The sequence below is a fragment of the Chelonia mydas genome, chromosome 19, assembly GCF_015237465.2.
Source record: "Chelonia mydas isolate rCheMyd1 chromosome 19, rCheMyd1.pri.v2, whole genome shotgun sequence".
Taxonomy (NCBI): Eukaryota; Metazoa; Chordata; order Testudines; family Cheloniidae; genus Chelonia; species Chelonia mydas.
Window position 1 is genome coordinate 19,260,622 of NC_051259.2, and position 24,448 is coordinate 19,285,069.

The 24,448-nt window shown below is 43.9% G+C and overlaps 1 protein-coding gene across 6 annotated transcripts in view; it reads right to left on the reverse strand.

Annotated features, from left to right (window-relative positions):
• KDM1A (lysine demethylase 1A) overlaps positions 1-24,448 on the reverse strand; it is a 170,891-nt gene that overhangs the window by 36,129 nt on the left and 110,314 nt on the right. For all 6 annotated transcript variants that reach the window (XM_043532231.1, XM_043532230.1, XM_037881554.2 and 3 more), the window contains 2 exons: positions 12,455-12,566; positions 11,896-12,028 (listed from right to left, as the gene is read on the reverse strand). In XM_043532231.1, the coding sequence (XP_043388166.1) occupies positions 11,896-12,028; positions 12,455-12,566 (245 nt within the window). The remainder of the gene's footprint in view (positions 1-11,895; positions 12,029-12,454; positions 12,567-24,448) is intronic.

The following is a 24,448-nucleotide window of genomic DNA, read 5'->3' on the forward strand; positions in this document are numbered from 1 at the left end:
AGGATAATAGTATAGTAACTTAGCGCAGAATAGTAACAATCTAGGTGTCAGCTAGCCAAGTAAGCACATTCCTGATTGTAGAGGATGGTACAAAAACACAGATCTCTGAAGTACCTACTTAACACATTCCTAAGATATGGTACAACATCACACCAACCCCATGTCAAGATAAAGAGGGGATGACAGGATAATGGATGAGGATGTTTTGTTTGATCTAGCAGCTACGACAGAGGTGGGCAAACTATAGCCTGCGGGACCGTCCTGCCTGGTCCCTGAGCTCCTGGCCCAGGAGGCTCGCCCCCGGCCCCTCCCCCGCTGTTCCCCCTCTCACGCAGCCATGCCGCCGCACGGGCAGCGGGGCTGCGAGCTCCTGCCGCTCTGAGTGGCATGGTAAGGGGGGTGGGGGCGCGCGGCGAAGAACATTGGGTAGCGGGTTCCAGGGGGCGGTCAGGGGACGGGGACAGGGAGCGGTTGGATGGGGCAGAGGTTCTGGGATGGTCAGGGGTCGGGGAACAGGGGGCGTTGGATAGGCCGTGGGAGTCCCGGGGGAGGGGGTGCTGTCAGGGGGCGGGGGTGTGGATAGGTCGGGGCAGTCAGGGTACAGGGAGCAGGTGGGGTTGGATAGGGGGTGGGATCCTGGGGGGGAAGGACGGTTTGGGGCGGGGGGTCCCAGGAGGGGACAGTCAGGGGATGGGAAGTTGGAGGGGGTGAATAGGGGGCAGGGGCCAGGCTGTTTGGGGGGCACAGCCTTCCCTACCCAGCACTCCATACAGTTTTGCACCCCTATGTGGTCCTCGGGCCAAAAAGTTTGCCCACCCCGAGCTACAAGATATAAGGGTGGTAACTAACCTCCAGGAGCGTAATATGTAATTTGTTTGTATCAATGTACAAATTAAGAAGTCACAGGAGGGGCAACTTCATATCAGTCTAAGGGACAGCATCCTGTTATGCTGACTGAGCCTTCACCTTGTCGATAGCATGTCGGTATCAGTATCCCTGTGACCCATTGGACAGGGTGCTAGTGCTGTGCTTTGCTGACAATAAACCTGGCTGAGTGCCTTCAGCATCAAACCTCGCCTGTGGTCTTCTTTTACGAACAACACTGAAGTCTGCTGAATCAGCAAGCTGCACTCTCTGTTTGGGCAGCTAACACGGGAGCTCCAAGACCAGCAACACTAACAACGCCACAGCACTAACAACAGTATGGACCAGCACTCCCATTATGCTAGGCACTGTACATAAACCTAACAATATCCCCATGTTTCTTATTTCTTCTTCAACCTGGCTCTCTCTATTTTCCCGGACACAAGCTATGCTAAAAGGGCATTACGGCTGAACATTAATTAATACACTACAGGAATGGCCTAAAACCAAGCATTAGAATCCCATGAAATCATAGAATATCAGGGTTGGAAGGGACCTCAGGAGGTCATCTAGTCCAAATCCCTGCTCAAAGCAGGACCAATCCCCAACTACATCATCCCAGCCAGGGCTTTGTCAAGCCTGACCTTAAAAATATCTAAGGAAGGAGATTCCACCACCTCCCTAGGTAACGCATTCCAGTGCTTCACCACCCTCCTAGTGAAAAAGTTTTTCCTAATATCCAACCTAAACCTCCCCCACTGCAACTTGAGACCATTACTCCTTGTTCTGTCCTCTGCTACCATTGAGAACAGTCTAGAGCCATCCTCTTTGGAACCCCCTTTCAGGTAGTTGAAAGCAGCTATCAAATCCCCCCTCATTCTTCTCTTCCACAGACTAAACAATCCCAGTTCCCTCAGCCTCTCCTCATAGTTCATGTGTTCCAGTCCCCTAATCATTTTTGTTGCCCTCCGCTGGACTCTCCAATTTTTCCACATCCTTCTTGTAGCGTGGGGCCGAAAACTGGACACAGTACTCCAGATGAGGCCTCACCAATGTTGAATAGAGGGAACGATCACGTCCCTCGATCTGCTGACAATTCCCCTATGTATACATCCCAAAATGCCATTGGCCTTCTTGGCAACAAGGGCACACTGTTGACCCATATCCAGCTTCTCGTCCACTGTAACCCCTAGGTCCTTTTCTGCAGAACTGCTGCCGAGCAATTCGGTTCCTAGTCTGTAGCGGTGCCTGGGGTTCTTCCGTCCTAAGTGCAGGACTCTGCACTCGTCCTTGTTGAACCTCATCAGATTTCTTTTGGCCCAATCCTCTAATTTGTCTAGGGCCCTCTGGATCCTATCCCTACCCTCCAGCATATCTACCTCTCCTCCCAGTTTAGTGTCATCTGCAAACCTGCTGAGGGTGCAATCCACGCCATCCTCCAGATCATTTATGAAGATATTGAATAAAACCGGCCCCAGGACCGACCCTTGGGGCACTCCACTTGATACTGGCTGCCAACTAGACATGGAGCCATGGATCACTACCCATTGAGCCCGACAATCTAGCCAACTTTCTATCCACCTTATAGTCCATTCATCCAGCTCATACTTCTTTAACTTGCTGGCAAGAATACTGTGGGAGACAGTGTCAAAAGCTTTGCTAAAGTCAAGGAACAACACGTCCACCGCTTTCCCCCCATCCACAGAACCAGTTATGTCGTCATAGAAGGCAATTAGATTAGTCAGGCATGACTTGCCCTTGGTGAATCCATGCTGACTGTTCCTGATCACTTTCCTCTCCTCTAAGGGCTTCAGAATTGATTCCTTGAGGACCTGCTCCATGATTTTTCTGGGGACTGAGGTGAGGCTGAGTGGCCTGTAGTTCCCAGGATCCTCCTTCTTCCCTTTTTTAAAGATAGGCACTACATTAGCCTTTTTCCAGTTGTCCGGGACTTCCCCCTATCGCCATGAGTTTTCAAAGATAATGGCCAATGGCCCTGCAATCACACCTGCCAACTCCTTTAGCACTCTCGGATGCAGCGCGTCCGGCCCCATGGACTTGTGCTCGTCCAGCTTTTCTAAATAGTCCCGAACCACTTTTCTCCACAGAGGGCTGGTCACTTCCTCCCCATGCTGTGCTGCCCAGTGCAGTAGTCTGGGAGCTGACCTTGTTTGTGAAGACAGAGGCAAAAAAAGCACTGAGTACATTAGCTTTTTCCACATCCTCTGTCACTAGATTGCCTCCCTCATTCAGTAAGGGGCCCACACTTTCCTTGACTTTCTTCTTGTTGCTAACATACCTGAAGAAACCCTTCTTGTTACTCTTAACATCTCTTGCTAGCTGCAACTCCAGGTGTGATTTGGCCTTCCTGCATCCCCGAGCAATATTTTTATACTCATCCCTGGTCATTTGTCCAATCTTCCACTTCTTGTAAGCTTCTTTTTTGTGTTCAAGATCAGCAAGGATTTCACTTTTAAAGCAAGCTGGTTGCCTGCCATATTTACTATTCTTTCTACACATCGGGATGGTTTGTCCCTGTAACCTCAATAAAGATTCTTTAAAATACAGCCAGATTAAGAAATCCACCATGTTAAGGTGAAAAATGCAGTTAAAAACTCCCAAACAATCCTATATCAACTCTGTAGTGACATCATGGTTCAAAAAAGAACTAGATAAATTCATGGAGGATAGGTCCATCAATGGCTATTAGCCAGGATGGGCAGGAATGGTGTCCCTAGCCTATGTTTGCCAGAAGCTGGGAATGGGCAACAGGGGATGGATCACTTGATCATTACCTGTTCAGTTCATTCCCTCTGAGGCACCTGGCATTGGCCACTGTTGGAAGACAGGATATTGGGCTAGATGGACCTTTGGTCTGACCCAGAATGGCCGTTCTTATATATCATGAAATAACCACATTATGATCAAGGCATTTTAGTATTTGTGGTCTCAAATCAGATTAAATTGTTTTTTAAAAACATAACAGACTCTCACCATCCCATTGTGTCACTACAGAGTAGACCAGTGATTCTCAAACATTTATATCGGTGACCCCTTTCACATAGGAAGGCAAAATGTGATTTCCCCCGTAAAATGAACAAGACCTACTACTCATCCCTCTCCTGGACAGTCCAGATATATTTAGTCCTTATTCCTTTAAGGCAGGGGTTCTCAAACTTCATTGCACTGAGACCCCCTTCTGACAACAAAAATTACTATACAACCCCAGGAGGGTCGTATAGAAGCCTAAGCACGCCCAACCCTTGCCGCCCCAAGCAGGAAAGCCAAAGTCAAAAGGGATTCAGCTCCGGTTGCGGGGGCCTGTAATCTGAGCTCTTGGGCTTTGGTTTCAGTTCCAGGCAGTCGGGCTCGGGCTCAGGCTTCAGGCCCAGGCTTGAGTCCCGGGCCCCAGCAAGTTAATGCCAGCACTGCGACCCACAGTTTGAGAACCACAGCTTTAAGGGAATAATACACAATGGCTTACCACCTTAAATGGAGTTACCCAGACACTACATTAAACACGCTGGATTAAACTGAACACGCGATTAACTCAACTAAAAAAATTAATCGCAATTAATTGCACTGTTAAACAATAGAATACCTATTGAAATTTATTAAACCTTTTTGGAATGTTTTTCTACATTTTCAAATATATTGATTCTATTACAACACAGAAAACAAAGTGTACAGTGCTCACTTGATATTTTTTATTACACATATTTACACTTTAAATACGATAAACAAAAGAAACAGTATTTTTCAATTCACGTCATACAAGAACTGTGGTGCAATCTCTTTTTTGTGAAAGTGTAATTTACAAATGTAGATATTTTGTTACATAACTGTACTCAAAAATAAAACAACGTAAAACTTTAGCACCTACAAGTCCACTCAGTCCTACTTCTTGTTCAGCCAATCACTAAGACAAACAAGTTTGTTTACATTTACAGGGGATACTGCTGCCTGCTTTTTATTTATGTCACATGAAAGTGAGACGACGCATTCGCATGGCATTTTTGTAGCTGGGACTGTAAGGTATTTACTTGCCAGATATGCTAAACATTCGTATGCCCCTTCATGCTTCAGCCACCATTCCAGCGGATATGCTTCTGTGCTGATGATGCTCGTTAAAAAAATAATGAGTTAATTACATTTGTGATTGAACTCCTTGGGGGAGAACTGTATATCTTCTGTTTTACCCACGTTCTGCCATATTTCATGTCATAGCAGTCTCGGAGGGTGACCCAGCACAGGTTCATTTTAAGAACACATTCACAGCAGATGTGACAAAACGCAAAGGAGGTACCGATGTGAGATTTCTAAAAATAGCTACATCATTCTACCTAAGGTTTAAGAATCTGAAGTGCCGTCCAAAATCTGAGAGGGACGAGGTGTGGAGCATGCTTTTAGAAGTCTTAAAAAAGAGCAACACTCCGAAGGGGAAACTACAGACCCTGAACCACCAAAAAAGAAAATCAACCCTCTGCTGGTGATAACTGACGCAGATGATGAAAATGAACATGCGTCGGTCTGCTCTGCTTTGGATCTTTATTGAGCAGAACCCATCATCAGCATGGACGCATGCGCTTTGGAATGATGGCTGAAGCATGAAGGGACATATGAATCTTTAGTGGATCTGGCACGTAAATATCTTGCGACGCCGGCTAAAACAGTGTCATGCAAACACCTGTTCTCACTTTCAGATGACATTGTAAACAAGAAGCGGGCAGCATTATCGCTTGCAAATTGTAACCAAACTTGTTTGTCTGAGCGATTGGCTGAAGTAGGACTGAATGGGCTTGTAGGTTTTACATTGTTTTATTTTTGAATGCAGTCATTTTTTGTACATAATTCTACATTTGTAAGTTCAACTTTCATGATAAAGAGACTGCACTACAGTGCTTGTATTAGGTGAACTGAAAAATACTATTTCTTTTGTTTTTTACAGTGCAAATATTTGTAATTAAAAATAAATATAAAGTAAGCCCTATACACTTTGTATTCTGTGTTGTAACTGAAATAAATACATTTGAAAATGTAGAAAACATTCAAAAATATTTAAATAAATGGTATACTATTGTTTACTCGCGCGATTAATTTTGTTAATTGCTTGACAGCTCTACACTAGATTACATAAAATAATAAAACAAGTTTATTAACTACAAAGAGATTTTAAGTGAACACAAGTAATGAGGCATAGAAGTCAGAAATGGTTACAAGAAAAACAAAGATAAAACACTTCTGGTGCCTAACAAACAGAATCATAGAACTGCAGAACTGGAAAGAAACTCAATAGGTCATCTAGTCCAGTCGCCTGCACTCAAGGCAGGACTACATAATAACTAGACCATTCGTGACAGGTGTTTGTCTAATCCGTTCTTAAAAAACTCCAATGATGGAGATTCCACAACCTCCCGAGGCAATTTATTCCAGGGCTTAAACACCCTGAAAATTAGGAAGTTTTTCCTATTGTCCAACCTAAACTTCCCTTGCTGTAATTTAAGCCCATTGCTTCTTGTCCTGTCCTCTGGGGTTAACAAGAACAATTCCCACCCCCCCCGCCATAACAATCTTTTATGTTTATGATTCTGGAGTACTGTGTCCAGTTTTGGGCCCCACACTACAAGAAGGATGTGGAGAAATTGGAGAGAGTCCAGCGGAGGGCAACAAAAATGATTAGGGGACTGGAACACATGAGTTATGAGGAGAGGCTGAGGGAACTGGGATTGTTTAGTCTGTGGAAGAGAAGAATGAGGGGGGATTTGATAGCTGCTTTCAACTACCTGAAAGGGGGTTCCAAAGAGGATGGCTCTAGACTGTTCTCAATGGTAGCAGAGGACAGAACAAGGAGTAATGGTCTCAAGTTGCAGTGGGGGAGGTTTAGGTTGGATATTAGGAAAAACTTTTTCACTAGGAGGGTGGTGAAGCACTGGAATGCGTTACCTAGGGAGGTGGTGGAATCTCCTTCCTTAGATATTTTTAAGGTCAGGCTTGACAAAGCCCTGGCTGGGATGATGTAGTTGGGGATTGGTCCTGCTTTGAGCAGGGATTTGGACTAGATGACCTCCTGAGGTCCCTTCCAACCCTGATATTCTATGATTCTATGTACTTGAAAACTTATGTCCCCCCTCAGTCTTTTCTTCTCCAGACAAAACAAACCCAATTTTTTTTCAAACTTTCCTCATAGGTCATGTTTTTACGACCTTTAATAATTTTTGTTGCTCTTCTCTGGAGTGTCTTCCTTTTGTCCACATCTTTCCTGACATGTGGTGCCCAGAAATGGACACAAGACTCCAGCTGAGGCCTAATCAGCTCAGAATGAAGCAGAAGAATTATTTCACGTGTCTTGCTTACAACACTCCTGCTAAGACAGCCCAGAATGTAGTTTGCCTTTTTTTTTTTTGCGCAACAGTGTTACACTGTTGACTCATATTTACCTTGTGATCCACAATAACCCCCAGATCCCTTTCCACAGTACTCCTTCCTAGGCAGTCATTTCCCAATTTGTGTGTGCACAATTGATTGTTCCTTCCTAAGCAGAGTAGTTTGCATTTTTCCTTACTGAATTTCATCCCGTTTTCTTCAGACCATTACTCCAGTTTGTCCAGATCATTTTGGATTTTAATCCTATCCTCCAAAGTCCTTTCAACTCCTCCCAGCTTGGTATCATCCGCAAACTTTATAATTGTACTCTCTGTACCATTACCTAAATCATTTAGGAAGATAGTGAATAGAACCAAACCTAGGACCAATCCCTGCAGGACCACACTCGATATGCCCTTCCAGCTTGACTGTTAACTACGGATAACTACTCTCTGGAAACCGTTTTCCAACCATACTATATTAGGGTATGTCTATACTACCCGCCGGATCGGCGGGCAGCGAAAAATCCAGTGGGGGTCAATTTATCGCGTCTAGTCTAGATGTGATAATCGACCCCCAAGCGCTCTCCCGTCGACTCCTGCACTCCCGCACCGCGAGAGGCGCAGGCAGAGTCAGCGGGAGAGCGGCAGCAGTCGACTCACTGTAGTGAAGACTCTGCAGTGAGTAGGTCTAAGTATGTCGACTTCAGCTACGTTATTGACGTAGCTGAAGTTGCGTAACTTAGACTGATCCTCCCCCCCCGCAGTGTAGACCAGGCCTTAGATTCAAACTATATTAGACCCAAAGCTAAGTTTCTCACCGCATACTTCAAGGACTTCCAAAACCCTCTTCCAGAGTTCAACAGCTGTTTCTTTTGTCTTCCCAGATGCAAAGAGGGAGATGGACAGGGAGAAAGAAGTAACTTGGTGTTTGCCCCCTCCTTTTTAATAGCTTCACTCCTTCTTTTGAAAAGCATGTCTCCTTATTCTCAGCTGGAAAATTTATCTAGGATGGAAGGATGCTTCCTCTGGGTTCTTTCACCTGTGTATGCTTACATGCAGGTTTCCTCCCTTCCTTCTTTCTGCTTGATGATTGTTTAAATGCAAATTAAGTCAAACACACATTCCTTTGCTCAGGACAGACCTGTTTACTGACTTCTGCCTGGGTAGGGCTGTGGGGTTTGGAACATGTGCTATCATCATCATACAAGGGAATTTTATAACTTCACAAACAATGTTGTTACATACATTTCTCGATGATGAGATTGACCAGCAAGTTATTAGTTTTTAAATGATACTTTATAAGATTATTACAGTAGTGTGTAAGGTGTGAATGCAAAGTGCATTCCGTCACACTTGGAAACAAGGGACTTCTCCTCCCAGAAGGCAAAGGTCTGATAACAGGTGACATATTTAGACTTGAAACCTGCAATGGAGCTGACAAACCCACCAGCTCCAAAGCCACCCTCAGTGAGAGGGGATTTGATAGCAGCCTTCAACCACCTGAAGGGGGGTTCCAAAAAGGATAGAGCTAGGCTGTTCTCAGTGGTGGCAGATGACAGAACAAGAAGCAATGGTCTCAAGTTGCAGTGGGGGAAGTCTAGGTTGGATATTAGGAAAAACTATTTCACTAGGAGAACAGTGAAGCATTGGAGTGGGTTACCTACGGGGATGGCTGGGATGATTTAGTTGCGTTGGTGCTGCTTTAAGCAGAGGGCTGGACTAGACGACCTCTTGAGGTCACTTCCAATCCTAATCTTCTATGATCCAAAAATAACAGGAAGACTCGTAATAACCAACGCAAAGGCCACAGAACCTGAACCTGTGAAACCAAGAATGACTCTCTCTATCCTTGGAGCTTTTGAATCAGCATGACATATCTGAGCTGACCCATTACAGGATCTGTAGCACATCTTGTGCCCTGTATAGTGCTTGGTAACAGATTTAAACTATGCTGCTTGCCCTTCAGGAAGGGAGGGATATAGGCATCAGAGGCAAGTTGGTCAGCTTGATCAGACAGGTCTGGAACTAAGGATGCTTTGGGACCAACATTACTTTCTCCAGAACAATGCTTTGACTGTGCAGTAGAATCTAAGGATTTCACCCAAAAAGGTCTCAGAACTCAAAATATCTCTTTGAAATCATAACATTCTTTGAATTGGTACAGAATCAAGAAGTCAGATGAGAAAGGTTAACTTTAAACACCTCCCATAAGAGGACAGAAATCAGGAAAGCCAAGGCAAAGATTGAGTTACAACTGGCAAGAAATGTTAGAGGTAACAAGAAGAGGTTCTTCAAATATGTCAGACAAAAAAGAAAGATCAGGGATGATGTAGGCCCGCTACTCATTGGAAAAGGTGTGCTGCTAATGGAAGATAAGAAGGCAAAGCTGTTCATGTGTACTTTGCTTCAGCCTTCTCACAAAAAATAATGTGATCGGATGATTAGTGAAGTCACCATAGACAATAAAGGGGAAGGGATGCAGATCGGGATATGTAAAGAAAATGTTAGATCTTCTGACCAATTTGAATGAATTCAAATCAGTGGGGCTGGATGCTATTCACCTGAAGGTACTGAAGGAATTAGCTGAAAAAAAATCTCAGAGCTACTGGCAATAATATTTATAAATTCATGGATGACAGGAGAAGTCCTGGAAGACTGAAGAGCTAACATAGTGCCAATCTTTAAAAAGGGTAAAAAGGAGGAGCCGGGGAACTATAGACCAGTCAGCCTGACTTTGATACCTGAGAAGCAATGTATAAAACACTCAATTTGTGAAACCTGGAGGATATAGGAGTAATCACTAGCGGCCAGCATGGATTTACCAAGAACAAATCATGCCAAACCAAACTGATTTCCTTCTTTGACAGGGTGACTGATACGGTGGATAGGGGGAATGCTGTGGACATAATATATCTAGATTTCAGCAAGGCTTTTGACACAGTCCCACATCACATTCTGGTAAGTAAGCTGGAGAAATGCAGGCTTGACAGAACTACCATTAAGTGGCAACATAATTGGTTAAACAACCACAAACAAAGAGTAACTATTAATGGAATCAGGTTTCAGAGTGGTAACCATGTTAGTCTGTATCAGCAAAAACAACGAGGAGTCCTTGTGGCACCTTACAGACTAACAAAGATGGAGACTAACTAGCCCACAAAAGCTTATGCCCAAATAAATTTGTTAGTCTCTAAGGTACCACAAGTGTTAGTCTCTAAGGTGCCACTCCTCGTTGTTTTTATTAATGGAATGATGTCGGACTCAAGTGGGGTTCCACAGGGGTCTATTTTGGGTCCAGAGTTGTTTAACATCTTTATTAATGACCTGGATGTAGGAATGGAGAGCACACTAACCAAGTTTGCAGATGACAAAGCTACCGGGGGGGGGGGGGGGGGGGCGGGCGGGGGGGAGAGATATTGCCAACTGCTGAGAAAGATCTGGGAGCTGTGGCGGATCACAACCTCAACAGGAGCCAGCAATGTGATGCTATTGCAAAAAAAGCAAATGCAATTTTAGGTTGCATAAACTATGCACATCATGCAAGTCACGGGAGGTGATAGTACCACTCTACTCAGCTAGAGTACGGTGTCCAATTTTGGTCACCTATGTATAGAAAGGATGTAGAGAAACTGGAAACGATCCAGAGGCGAGTTACAAAGATGATCAAAGGGATGGAATGCAAGCCATATGTGCAAAGGCCGAAGGAACTGGGTATGTTTAGTTTGGAAAAGCGAAGATTAAGGGGGGGGACGGGGGACGACATGATAGCCGTCTCCAAATGCTTGAAAGGGTGCCATAAAAAGGATGGAGAAAGGCTGTTCTCTCTTGCCACAGGGGGCAGGAAAAGAGGCAATGGGTTCCAACTACAACATAGCAGATTTACATTAAATCTCAGGAAAAACTTCCTAACTGTAAAAACAGTAGGACAATGGAACAGACTGCCTACGGAGGTTGTGGAAGATTCTTCATTGCAAGTTTTCAAAAGGAGGCTGAATAGGCACCTGTCTTGAATGGTTTACACCTGCAATCCCTTCTAACACTTTGTGTATGTCTACACTAGCACTTTTGTCGGTAAAACTTTTGTCAGTCAGGGGTATGCTCTCCCACCAACATAGCTACCACTGGAGACCTTGCAGTGGTATAGCTGTGCCGCTGTAAGGTCCTTAGTGTAGACATAGCCTATGATTCTACCCATGCTGCTTGGTCTCATTTTAGGCCCACAGAGCAAATCCTGCACCAACAGAACTGTGCCTTGGAGAACAATGTGCTGGTCTGTGATGGACATTTCTGAGTAGCACAATGCTCTCCCACTGAATTCCTATTGTCAGAACCAGTACAGGCTAGGCTGCTTACCAAAACCCCTTACTGCATTTACCTTAATCCCATTATGAATGGGAATCAGCAGGTCAGGTTGTACCTGGGACATGAGGAACTCAAGCTGCAACATGATGCAGAGCCCACACAACTAAAGAAACAAGCAACCAAAAATTATTATTTGTAAACCTGTTAAAGCTTCCTAAATAGTTCAGGCCCTACAGGCCTTGCTTTTCTATGGCTCTGTGCTCATGGTGTGAGGAGTGTGTGAATCCTGTGAGGAACAGAGGCAATTGTCGAAGGACAGTGCTCCTTGGTAGTGCAACTTCTGAAGTTAGAGAGCTTAATTTACCTGAAGCTGTGTAGCGAACCTGTCGAACTGCTGTATTTAATTTAATGTCCAACCCTTCTGCCAAGGCTACAGGCACACAGGAATATCCATTTCTCACAGTCAGATGACTGCCCGTGAATTCAAAATCATCATCCTAAAATGAAATATATAAAAATACATAAGTTTATAACCAAAACAGATCAATCAGTACAGAGTTAAATAAATGGGGAACTTTTCCACTTAAAGTGCTATACCTAACTTAATTACAAGAAGAAAATCCCTTGTATTGCTGACAAAATAATTGGTATAGACTATTTTCCTATAACAAATATAAAACAGAATAAACTAATTATAGTCCGTTTGGGTATTAGCAGAACCCTCCGGAACTCTGTCAGTAAACGTGTATAAGAACTAGCCATCTCTCTGTTAATATCCTGTAGAATCTAGAATGAAAGTTGAAGGGATAATGCTGAGGTACATGACATTTAAATCTCTTAGAAATGCTTGCTAACATACAGAAACATGTCAGAATGAAATGCATGTACTAAATCTATGAGCACTATTTTAAAGAATTAGGTACCTGGTCCCAGTGCTTCAGTGAAAGTGTAGACAGCGGTGTGGCATTAGCGAATTCTAGGTTTGCAAAATGCCAGTCAAGTATCTGTCTGTCCCTTGATGATAAATAAACATCACTAGAAAAATATGAAAAGGGAAAGAAAAAAGTTGACTTTGCAGTGAGTGAAATACAGCAAAAAGATTGCCTTTAAAAGCCCAGTCTTCCTCGATAGATGAGGCCAAGAATATGAAGAACACAAACAGAACACAACCCTACCTCAAAGTTCCTGATCACTTACCTGCAAGCAGCAATTCTGGGCATAAGCATGGTGAAGAGGGATGAGCGCGGTTCTATAAAGCCAATACAGTAGTGTACAGAACTCAGAACACCTTCATTTTGTCCTTCATGAAATACTTCCACACTGGACGCTTTCTTCATGGAAACTAGCTAGTGTGGCCTTGAGTTAGGACAGCCTTACCAAAGCACAGAACTGATTTGGAGTGTCATTTTCAAATATGCCTAGGCATTAGACACTCAAATCCCATTGACTTTTAATGAGTTGGAAGCCTAGCTCCATTAGACTGTATTTGCAATATTAATGGTAACTGGAGGTTTGCACTGAACAAGATTTGTATTTATAGATCTTAGATGCAGGAATCTACATAAAGCATGCCATACACACTCCACAAATTCTGAGGGAACAGGCTTCAAGATGTTCTAGAACTGAAGCTGTAAACCTATTTATATTCCCAGACACATTACCTGAAGACAGAAGTAAGGTTGAGAGTACATGTAAGTCACTGAGGATAAAATACATTACTAGGATGCTACAATTATTCCCAAATCAAGCATTATAAATGTAATAAATTCTAAATTTACCCTTAACTCCAAAATCCCAATATGCAGAGTTAAAAAATGTACAGTGTACTTTCACAATCTTCCCCTATAGCAATGCCATGCCTTATCAATATGAGAGACACATTTCAGTGTCTTTTGTCCAAAATTGAAATGGATTTGAAAAAAAGACATTTGATTATTTTTTCCCCTTGTGTTATTACGGGGCAGTCCCAGATCCAGTTACTCTTACTCTCCTCTCCGCTGAGTAGACTTGGTACAATTGGACAGCTTTTGAAATGGGAGATTTAGGATTAATGGTATTGTCTACCATTATTTTTCATATCTAAAAGTTTCTGTCAGCTGAGGCTGGTGCATAAAAATCTTCATAGGAATGCATGGAGAATTGCCCTCTTAAAATGAGAAGTCTTCCACTATTTTCAATGGGAGCATGTCCACAGCAGGCCTCAGTTAAGGTGCTCTCATTCAAAATGGTTCTGATTACCATTGTTCCCAATGGGGGGGGGACACGGGGGGACGGGACGGGACCCAGCCATCTTTGCTAAGACCTGCCTATAGCCTCTGTCCCATCGAGAGCAAAGGAGGATGGATGCCCCTCTCAAGAGATCCACCCAACTGTGGACAAGTTATGAGCTCACTCTTTTGAGAACAATGAGCAATGTGGGCCAATTTGAAAAATGGCTGTTTTTTATGGAATTTTCTATAGCAGAACATGATTCGTCAGCCCTTACTGAAGGAGAAACTTTCAATTATGAAGAATGTCTGAAAAAATAATCAATAATCCTGAAAATAAATTCTTCAAAATGTAGCCCATGTGAGATCTCACTCATTTAACTATAAATGAGCTTAGGCTGTAAGCTCTCTGGGGCAGGGACCATCTCTGTCCTATGTTTCTACAATACCTAGTCCAGTGAGGTCCTGGTCCATGACTAGGACTCTAAGGTGCTACATTATTACAAATAGAAGTGTGAAGCATCTGTTTTCTGTTCAGATCTAGGAAAAAAAAAGAGTGCTGAGCTTCTTAAAAGGACCCATTAATTTTAATTCCTAAACTAATTAACCAATTTATTTGTAAATTCTCAGAAAATTCATTCTATACTTAAAAAGAGTAAGTGCTGTAGTTTTGAGAAGTACACTCTATATTCTTCATATCTAACCAAGTGTGTGAATCCCAGGTAGGTGCAAAACAACTATGGAACCACAAGCAGCAATTCCACAACATGCTGGAATGCAGTTAGCTATCCAATTCATTGGTTGTTCCCTAGATACAGGATGTATTGTGGACCTACATGAACAATGGAAAAAGAGAGGAGAGACTTACAGAAACTATATTTTCATAATACAAGATGCGAGCAATTTTGGTGTTGGCTTATGGAGAATGGCCTTTCCTTGCAAAGATGAAGGCATTCAACACAAGAAGGAGTTAAGATAACGGGCTCAGGTTGAGCAAAGAATTCAACTGAAAGCAGGTTGAGCAAAGAGGCTGGAAGGACTGTGTGGGCAAGACGGGAGGGAGAGTGGTACTGTGTCAAAAATGGCATTACCTGTTTCTGTGTCACTAACAACTCAGAAGCAAATGATGTTGAATGCTTATAGATCAACGTCCTAACAGATAAAGCACAAGATGGGGTACTAGTTGGTGTCTGCTGCAGGACACCAAACACCACTAGAGAACAGGATGACAGACTCCTTTGGCACCTATCTATAATTAAGGCTAAGATTATGTCACAGAGGTCATGGATTCTGCGACTTCCAGAGACCTCCGGGATATTGATCTTGCTGTTGCAGTGGGTCAGGAGCTTGGGGAATGTCGGAAGTATAATTGGTTGGCAAGATGACATAAGCAGGAGGTTGGGGAACCAGAACTGTCTGGGTCAGAAGGCAGCGATCAAGATGACCCTCACTCTGTCCAGTTGGAACTTGCATAGAACTTGTGGCAGAAGTGACAGCGGAAGGAAGGCATAGTTGAACTGGTCTGACCAGATAAGAAGCAGAGCATCACAATGGGAGCAGTGACCTAGGGATCTTCTGAAACAACATGGGGTGCAATTGTTGTCTGTTTGAGAAGCGAATACATCTCTAGTTCGGGTTCCCCACAGCGTGAAAAATGTTGTGCAGCATCATGTCGCAAAGTTGCCACTCGTGGTCAAGTGCGAGGTGTCTGCTGAGGAAGTCTGCTTCCCCAGAAGGTAGGCTACTGACAGGGTGATGTGATTGCTGACACAAAAATTCCAGAGGCTGACTGCTTCTGCGCACAGGGAGGCAGATCTTGCTCCCCCTTGCTTGTTGATGTAGAAGTCAGTCGTAGTGTCAGACTTTACAGGGATATGGTGAAAGCAGATGAATAGGAGAAAAGACTCGCACATCCTCCATTCTGCCCACAGTTCCAGGATATTGATGTACATCCTGGATTCTCAAGATGTCCACACCCTTTGTTCATGTGGGCTCTTCAGCCTACCAAGGATACATCCATAATGATGGTTCTGTCTGGAGAGGAGGGGAGGGGATAAAGGGAACCCCCATGCACGGGGATTTGTCCACCATAGGAGGGAGGACAAAACTCAGTCAAAACTGTCGCCATGCTTGACGGCAACTAAGGTGGAGTCTTGTGAATGGGTGACATAAGTGCACAATGCCATGTGGCCGAATAGGGAGAGAGATGTTTTGACCAGTATCCAAGGGTAGTTTATGATGTGAGTTATGATGTTATTCATGCTCTGGAACCTGTCCATGGGTGGGTAGGCTCTTGTGGTGATAGAATTCAAGGCAGCCCTGATAAAGTCCAGAGATTTGGGGGGCGGGGGGGGGGGGGGAGAAACAGATTTATCAGTGCTTATGCTGTCTCTCAGCGAAGAGAGAGGAAAGACAGCATCAGAGAGGTTCTACCCTCTTGGTAGGATTTAGCAGCAAGGAGCCATTTGTTGAGGTATGGGAAGACAAGAAGGCTGGAACGTCTGAGGAGAGCCGCTACAACTAAGAATACATTGGTAAAGACTCAGGGAGGTCGCTATACCAAAGGGGAGTAATTCTGTACTGAAAATGGTTAGAACCTACCATAAAACTAAGAAAACATCTGTGGGGGAAAGAGGGTGAATACCTAGGTGAACATAGGAGTCCTTCATATTGAGAGCCCATGAACCACATGCCCTTTTCTAAAGATGGAATTATTGCTGCCAACATCACCATGTGAAATCTGAGTTCACAAAAGAAGTGGCTGAGATGGCAGAGCTCAAGTATTGGTTTCCAACCACCATTCTTTTTGGGCATTAGGAAGTAGTCAAGTAGAATCCTTTCCCTTGATATTGTGGAGGAATGTGTTCTATTATTCCTCACTGCAGCAGGGAACTGACCTTGAGTGAGAATATTCTTGTGAGTGTGGTCCCCTGAAGGTGGATGGGGTTGGAGGTTTTGGAGAAGGTAGGGATGCAAACTTGATCATATAGCCGAGAGGATGACGTTCAGCACCCATTTGTCCATTGTTATTTCAACAGCTGGAGTGCAAAGGAGTGCTACTCTGCCCCCAAATACTATACTGGGGGGCGCTGAGCTTAGTGATTTGTGGCTCTCAAGCTCCAGCCAAAAATACTGTCAAGCCAGAGGCTGAGATTGAGATGCTAAGCCTTTTGCGGAGGATGTAGGGAAACGGGACTTCTGAACCCTTTGCCTCTTACGTGGTGGTTCATAGGGTCTCGGATGGACACACTGCTGAGCTGTATACCTCAATTTGGATGACGTGTGATGAAACTTCCTCTTAGGGGCAGCTATATCTATCCCCAGTGATTGAAGTAATTGACCCTGGAGTCCTTCAGGGTATGGAGGGATTCACTTGTATTCTCACTGAAGAGGTGCGATTCATCGAAGGGGAGGTCCTCGATGGTATTCTGGACCTCGGTAGGGAACCCTGAGGCACAGAGTCATTACTCCCTGTGCACAATGAAAGCAATAACCATGGCTCTAGAGAAGGTAGTGGCAGCATCAACAGCAGATTGGAGGGTGGTCATGGCTATCAGTTGCCTTCATCTATCAGAGTCTGGAAACAAGCTCTGTCCTGTTGCAGTAGGCTGCTGGTGAACTCAAACTTGGGATAGTTCATGAACCAGTAACGCCTGAAATTGATGAGTTGTAGCTCACGAAAGCTTATGCTCAAATAAATTTGTTAGTCTCTAAGGTGCCACAAGTCCTCCTTTTCTTGTTGCCTGAAATTGGCTATCCTGAACTGGAGGCTGGCCCATGAAAAGACCTTCATTCCCAGCAGATCCAAGCGTTTACCCTCCTTGCCCACAGGAGTAGACTGGGGATGCAGTCGTCTGGATCTTTCCAAAGAGGCCTGGGCCACCAGTGAATTGGGAGCTGGGTCAGAGAACAAAAATTCCACACCCTTAGCCAATATACAACGTTTTTCTGCCCTGTTAGGCTAGGAGCCCAGGTGGGCCAAACTGTCCTAGCCAGTTGCAGAATGGTTTCATTAAACAGGGAGAGCTATTATGTTGGATCCAGAGGCATGCAGAATGTCCAAGAGTTTGTGTTGGGAGTCTTGGATCTCCTCCAGAGGAATCTGAAGTTCTCCAGCAACTCTGTGGAGAAGGTCTTGGAACTACCTGAAGTCATTGGTAGGGCAAGAGGATGCAGATGTCACCACCTCATTTGGAGATGATGATAGCAGTCCTCCTGTTGGTTTAGGCAGAAGCACCAGAACTGCAGTATAGTAGATCTGAGGGGAGACAAGAGGGGACTCCCTAACAGACCAGACTGAATCTGCAGCGGGCTACTAGTCCCAAGGTCCCCAATATGCCCAGTAGGAGGGGTCAATTGTTATTGGGGTACTAGTGGCTCTGAGTCAGATGAGGCAGAGGTGGGTCCCAGGGTCATGCGGGCCTTTTAGGTAGTGGATAAGGGGAGTACAAAAGGTGGCTGTTTCAGGTTCCAGTGGCATTAGAGGGCAGGTGTATTCTGCGTATGGGAGGGGTGATCAGCTCTGTCCTGCAGCGGTCTCTCTTGGGAGAGATTATCTCTCTGAAAACAGAAGGTCCCAATAGAGGGGAGATATCCAGTAGTGTGGCAATGGATTCAGATCTTCGTGATGGAAGAGGGACTCTGGGTGCCCAGACTGTCTGAGGCAATAAGGAGGGTGGTAACTGGTGATGATTGGACTGTCTTGGTGCTGATGGATCCTGGGTTTCGGAGGAGCCAGGTGTGATTGGTTCCCCCGGGGTGCCACCTGGAACTGGGATGCCACTGCGCCCCCTGACCCACCAGCCTGGGCGCCCTCTCACACTGGACTGCTGTGACAAACTGCAAAGCCCTCCAGCCTACACTTTCACCAGCATACATACAGGTAGGGACAGAGCCGCTGCAGTTACATGCAGGCTCTCTGACCAGCCCCTACATAAGAAGGCTACAGTTAAGGCAACTCCCATCTCCCCAGGCATGCACCCCTTCTGGAATATAAAGCCAAAATTACACAGTCTTGCACTGCACAGGGAACTTGTACAGTGTAAGCTCAAAAAATTCACCCCCCCGCCCAATGTGGAGCGGTATATGCAACAGCCTTTGCCCCAAGTTATTCTCTCACACGTCACTCGAATTCACTGGTTAAGATAAAGCAAAAGCAAGTTTATTAACTACAAAATATAGATTTTAAGTAGGGCTAGCAAGCAATAGAAAAAATTAATTGCACGGTTAATCGCACTGTTAAACAATAATAGAATACCATTTAAATAGTTTTGGATATTTTCAACATTTTCAAATATATTGATTTCAATTACAACACAGAATGCAAAGTGTACAGTGCTCACTTTATATTTATTTTTCATTACAAATATTTGCACTGTAAAAAACAAAAGAAATAGTATTTTTCAATTCACCTAATACAAGTACCGTAGTGCAATCTCTTTATAACGAGAGTTGAACTTACAAATGTAGAATTATGTACAAAAATAACTGCATTCAAAAATAAAAAACAAATGTAAAACTTTAGAGCCTACAAGCCCACTTAGTCCTATTTCTTGTCCAGGCAATCGCTCAGACAAACAAATTTGTTTACATGTATAGGAGCTAATGCTGCCCACTTCTTGTTTACAATGTCATCTGAAAGTGAAAACAGATGCTCGCATGGCATTGTTGTAGCCTGTGTCGCAAGATATTTATGTGCCAGATGCACTAAAAATTTGTATGTTCCTTCATGCTTCAATCATCATTCCAGAAGACGTGTGTCCATGCTGGTAACGGGTTCTGCTCGATAACCATCCAAAGCAGTGCGGATCAATGCATGTTCATTTTCATCATCTGAGTCAGATGATGCAGCAGAAGTTTGATTTTCTTTTTTGGTGGTTCAGGTTCTGTAGTTTCTGCATCGGAGTGTTGCTCTTGTAAGACTTCTGAACGCAAGCTCTACACCTCGTCCCTCTCGGATTTTGGAAGGCACTTCAGATTCTTAAACCTTAGGTCAAATGCTGTAGCTATCTTTAGAAATCTCACATTTGTACCTTCTTTGCGTTTTGTCAAATCTGCTGTGAACATGTTCATAACATGAACCTGTGCTGGGTCATCCTCAGAGACTGCTATAACATGAAATATATGGCAGAACGTGGGTAAAACAGAACAGGAGATATACAATTCTCCCCCAAGGAGTTCCATCACAAATGTAATTCACTCATTTTTTAATGAGCATTATCAGCATGGAAGCATGTCCTCTGGAATGGTGGCTGAAGCATGAAGGGGCACACGAATGTTTAGCACATCTGGCACAAATACCTTGCAATGCCGGCTACAAAAGTGCCATGAGAACGCCTGTTCTCGCTTTCAGGTGACGTTGTAAATAAGGAGCAGGCAACTTTATCTTCCCTAAACGAAAAACTTGTTTGTCTTAGTGACTGGCTGAACAAGAAGTAGGACTTAGTGGACTTGTAGGCTCTAAAGCTTAACATTGTTTTGTTTGAGTGCAGTTATGTCACAAAAATCTACATTTGTAAGTTGCACTTTCATCATAAAGAGATTGCACCACAGTACCTGTATGAGGTGAATTGAAAAATACTATTTCTTTTGTTTGCCATTTTTACAGTGCAAATATTTGTATTAAAACAACAACACTATAAAGTGAGCACTCTACTTTGTATACTGTGTTTTAACTGAAATTAATGTATTTGAAAATGTAGAAAAACACCCAAAAATATTTAATACATTTCAATTGGTAGTCTATTGTTTAACAGTACAATTACAACTGCAATTAATCATGATTAACTTTTTAAAATCACGATTAATTTTTTTGAGTTCATCGTGTGAGTTAACTGCGATTAATGGACAGCCCTAATTTTAAGTGATTATAAATAAGACAAGATTTAATCATGAGTATTTTCAGTAAAAGTCATGAACAGGTCATGGGCAAAAAACACAATATCAAGGCCCCATGACCTGTCCATGACTTTTACTGAAAATAGTCATGATTGAATCTTGGAGGGGTCCACTGCAGGGGATGGGGGAGGAAAGCTGGGTGCCCACTGCAGGGGAAGAACCAAAGAGGCCCACCCCCACTCTGGGCCCTGCCGGGGGAGAGGGAGCCCCAGCAGGCCTGCTGCCTCTCCAGCCGCTGCCAGGAGGGGGAGTCCTGGGGCCAGCTGCATTGGCAGCTGTCCGGGGCTGCCAGAGCTGCCGCCGGTGCGGCTGGCTGCGAGACCACCCAGGTAGCTGACTGCAGAGCTGCTCTAGCAACGGCCCGTGTGGCTGTCCCCAGGGATGACTGAGCAGCTGGCTCTGGGGCCAGATGCTTGGGCGGCCCTGGGGTCAGCCACGCTGGCTGCTGCAGAAATTACAGAGGTCACAGGAAATCACAGAATCTGTGACTTCCACAACCTCCATGAGAGACATGGAGTTCTAATTATAAATGATAGCAAACAGATCAAAGCAGATTACCTAGCAAATAAACAAAAAACGCAAATTAAGCTTAATATACTAAATAGATTGGATATGAATAGGAGATTCTCACCCTAAGAGATGATATAAGCAGTCCACAGATTCTTAAGGGGCAAACTGCACTTGCTTTAGAGCTTGGAATCCCCAAGTGTCTCATTCACAGGCTAGAAATCCCTTTAGCCTGGATCCAGCAACAGTCTTTGTTCCTTGTGTGAGGAGCAAACACCACCAGATGATACCACTCCCTGCCTTATGCATCTCTTGCATATGGCAGGAACCCTTTATTACCAAAGCTTGGTTCCCAGACTAATCTGTGGAAAAATACTGACATCCCAAGATGGAGTCTAGAGACATGGTTAGGGTTAGGGTCATGTCCTTGTAGAGTCATAGCAGCCATTACTTGGAGGCTGTCTGTAGCATTCTCAGGAAGGCGCCGCAGGTGGGAGATAAACTTCTCCTCAGGCCTACTTTTTTTCCCAATGGCCCATTGCCGTGAATAGGCTCTTCCCCACCCACTATTTAGACTGAAAACAACTTGTCTAGTGGGCGTTATCCAGGTGTAACTACATTTGAAATACAGAGTCAATATTCATAACTTCAGATACAAAAATGATACATGCATACACATAGGATAATCATATTCAGCAAATCATAACTTTTCCAATGACATCTCACATGACCTGTCTGTCATAAACTGGATCATAATTATGCTATAATCATATAATAATATCACTATGAAGAATATGGGGTGCAGCATCACACCGGGGATGATGGTTCCGATGGGACACAGTCCAGAACCGATGGAGCCCAAGGCTTCTGGCTTTCTTGTCATGCCTTTGGGACTTAGTATATCCTAAGTCCTCGTGGACTGAGCGAGCAGGCTTCTTTGCAGGCATCTCGGACTTCACTGAAATGGACTTTACAGAAGACTTAGATTAATTCTTATGAGAGTGCTTCCTAGCTTCCCGACAAGGTCCCGCCCTGGGGCCTGTGGAGGTGGATCAGCACTATTAGTTTAATCAAGCAAAACTGCTGTTTTGTTTTGTTTTTTTTTTTTAATGAGATTACAAGTCTGTTTGACAGGATCTATATTTCCATAAACCATGCTGATTGGCATTAATCATATTACCTTTCTTTAGTTTTTAATGGAGTCCTGCATCAGCCACTCTATTACCTTGCACAGATAGATGTCAGGCCGACAGACCTATAATCACCTGGGTCATCCCATTTATCCTTTTTGAAAATTTCAAGTTTTCTGGAACTTCTCCAATACTCCAAGACTTACTGAAAATCAACATTAATGGACCAGCAAGCTCCTCAGCCAGCTCTTTTAGAACTGTTGGATGCAAGTTATCTGGACTTCCTGATTTAAAAGTGTATCACTTTAGTAGCTTCTGTTAACATCCTCCAGAGATACTAGTGGAATGGAAAGAATGTTATCACCGTATCATGAGACTATATCACCTGTTTTTTTTCCCCTCAAATACAGAACAGATATACAGAACACTTCCGCCTTTTCTGCATTATTATTAATTCTACATTTCCATCTAGTAATGGATCAATATGGCCAAGAATAAATTATAGATCTATGAACAAAATATGTAGGCTATTCTGTACAGGATGGGGGACTCCATCCTGGGAAGCAGTGACTCTGAAAAAGATTTGAGGGGCATGATGAACAACTCAACATGAGCTCCCAGTGTGATGCTGTTGGCCAAAAAAGCTAATGAAATCCTTGGCTGGATGAACAGGGGAATCCTGAGTAGGGAAGTCATATCTTTTCTGTATTTGGTACTGAAGTGACCATTGCTGGAATACTATGTCCAGTTCTGGTGCCCACAATTCAAGAAGGACATTGATACAGAGAAGAGCTACAAGAATGATTAAAGGATTAGAAAACATGCATTATAGTGACTGACTCAAGGAACTCAATCTTAAAGAGGTCACAGGTTGACTTGATTACAGATTATAAGTACCTACCTGGGGAACAAATATTTAATAATGGGCTCTTCAAATTAGCAGAGAAAGATATGTGATCCAATGACTGGAGCTAGCCAAATTCAGATTGGAAATGAGGCATAAAAATATATACCTCATTGCCAATCTGAATTTAACAGTGAGAGGAACAATTTACCCAGGGTTGTGGTAGATTCTCCATCACGGACCAATTTTAAATCGAGATTGAATATTATTACAAGAGGGTGGACCTACAACAGGAGGAAATATTCCATTGAGTCAAGTATCAGGGGGTAGCCATGCACGGCACTAAATTTAGCCGTATGGAGTGGAAATCCAACAACCTCAACAAAAAACTCGCAGAGATACAGACATCATCTTCCTCTCCAAGTGCAAACAGCTGGACATCACACCAAATGGACTGAAGGTAAAAAGTCCATTGCAATCGACATACTACACTGACTATGGTGAGAGACCGGGCCACACGCTCTCAAAGAGACTGAGGAACCCCCTGTTCGGCATCCTGTACAGCAGACAAGAAAAGAGAGTTCTCAAAACTGGAGACTCTCATATAGAACCCATCTTCCACACAAACTTTCACATGGCTGGGCTTTACAAAAATGAGACAAGCCATTTACAATGCACACTTCACTTCTCTACAGAGGAAAAAGGACAGTAAACTATTTAAACTCCTACATGCCACAGGGGGCTACAACAGTGGTACCTTCAACTCACTTAACAATATTGTTAATCTATCCAACCACACACTTAGCCTTGCGGAAGAATATGTCCTATCTTGGGGACTCTCTTTCTGCTCCACCACCCCCACGAACATGATACAGTTCTGCGGTGATCTGGAAGCCTACTTTTGTCATCTGCGACTCAAGGAATATTCTCCACACACCACTGAACAGTGCACTGACCCACAGGAACCCTCCTACCAACACTACACGAAGAAAAATTCTGCGTGGATTCCTCCTGACAGTCAAAATGACAGACTGGACTTTTACATAGAGCGCTTCCGCAGACGTGCACAGGCAAAAATTGTGAACAGCCAGCATCACTTGCCCCATAACCTCAGCCGTACAGAACGCAATGCCATCCACAGCCTCAGAAACAACTCTGACATTATAGTCAAAGGGGCTGACAAAGGAGGTGCTGTAGTCATAATGAACAGGTCAGATTATGAACAGGAGGTTGCCAGGCAACTTTCCAACACCATATTCTACAGGCCACTATTTTCTGATCCCACTGAGGAGTACCAAAAGAAACTACACTATCTGCTCAAGAAACTCCCTG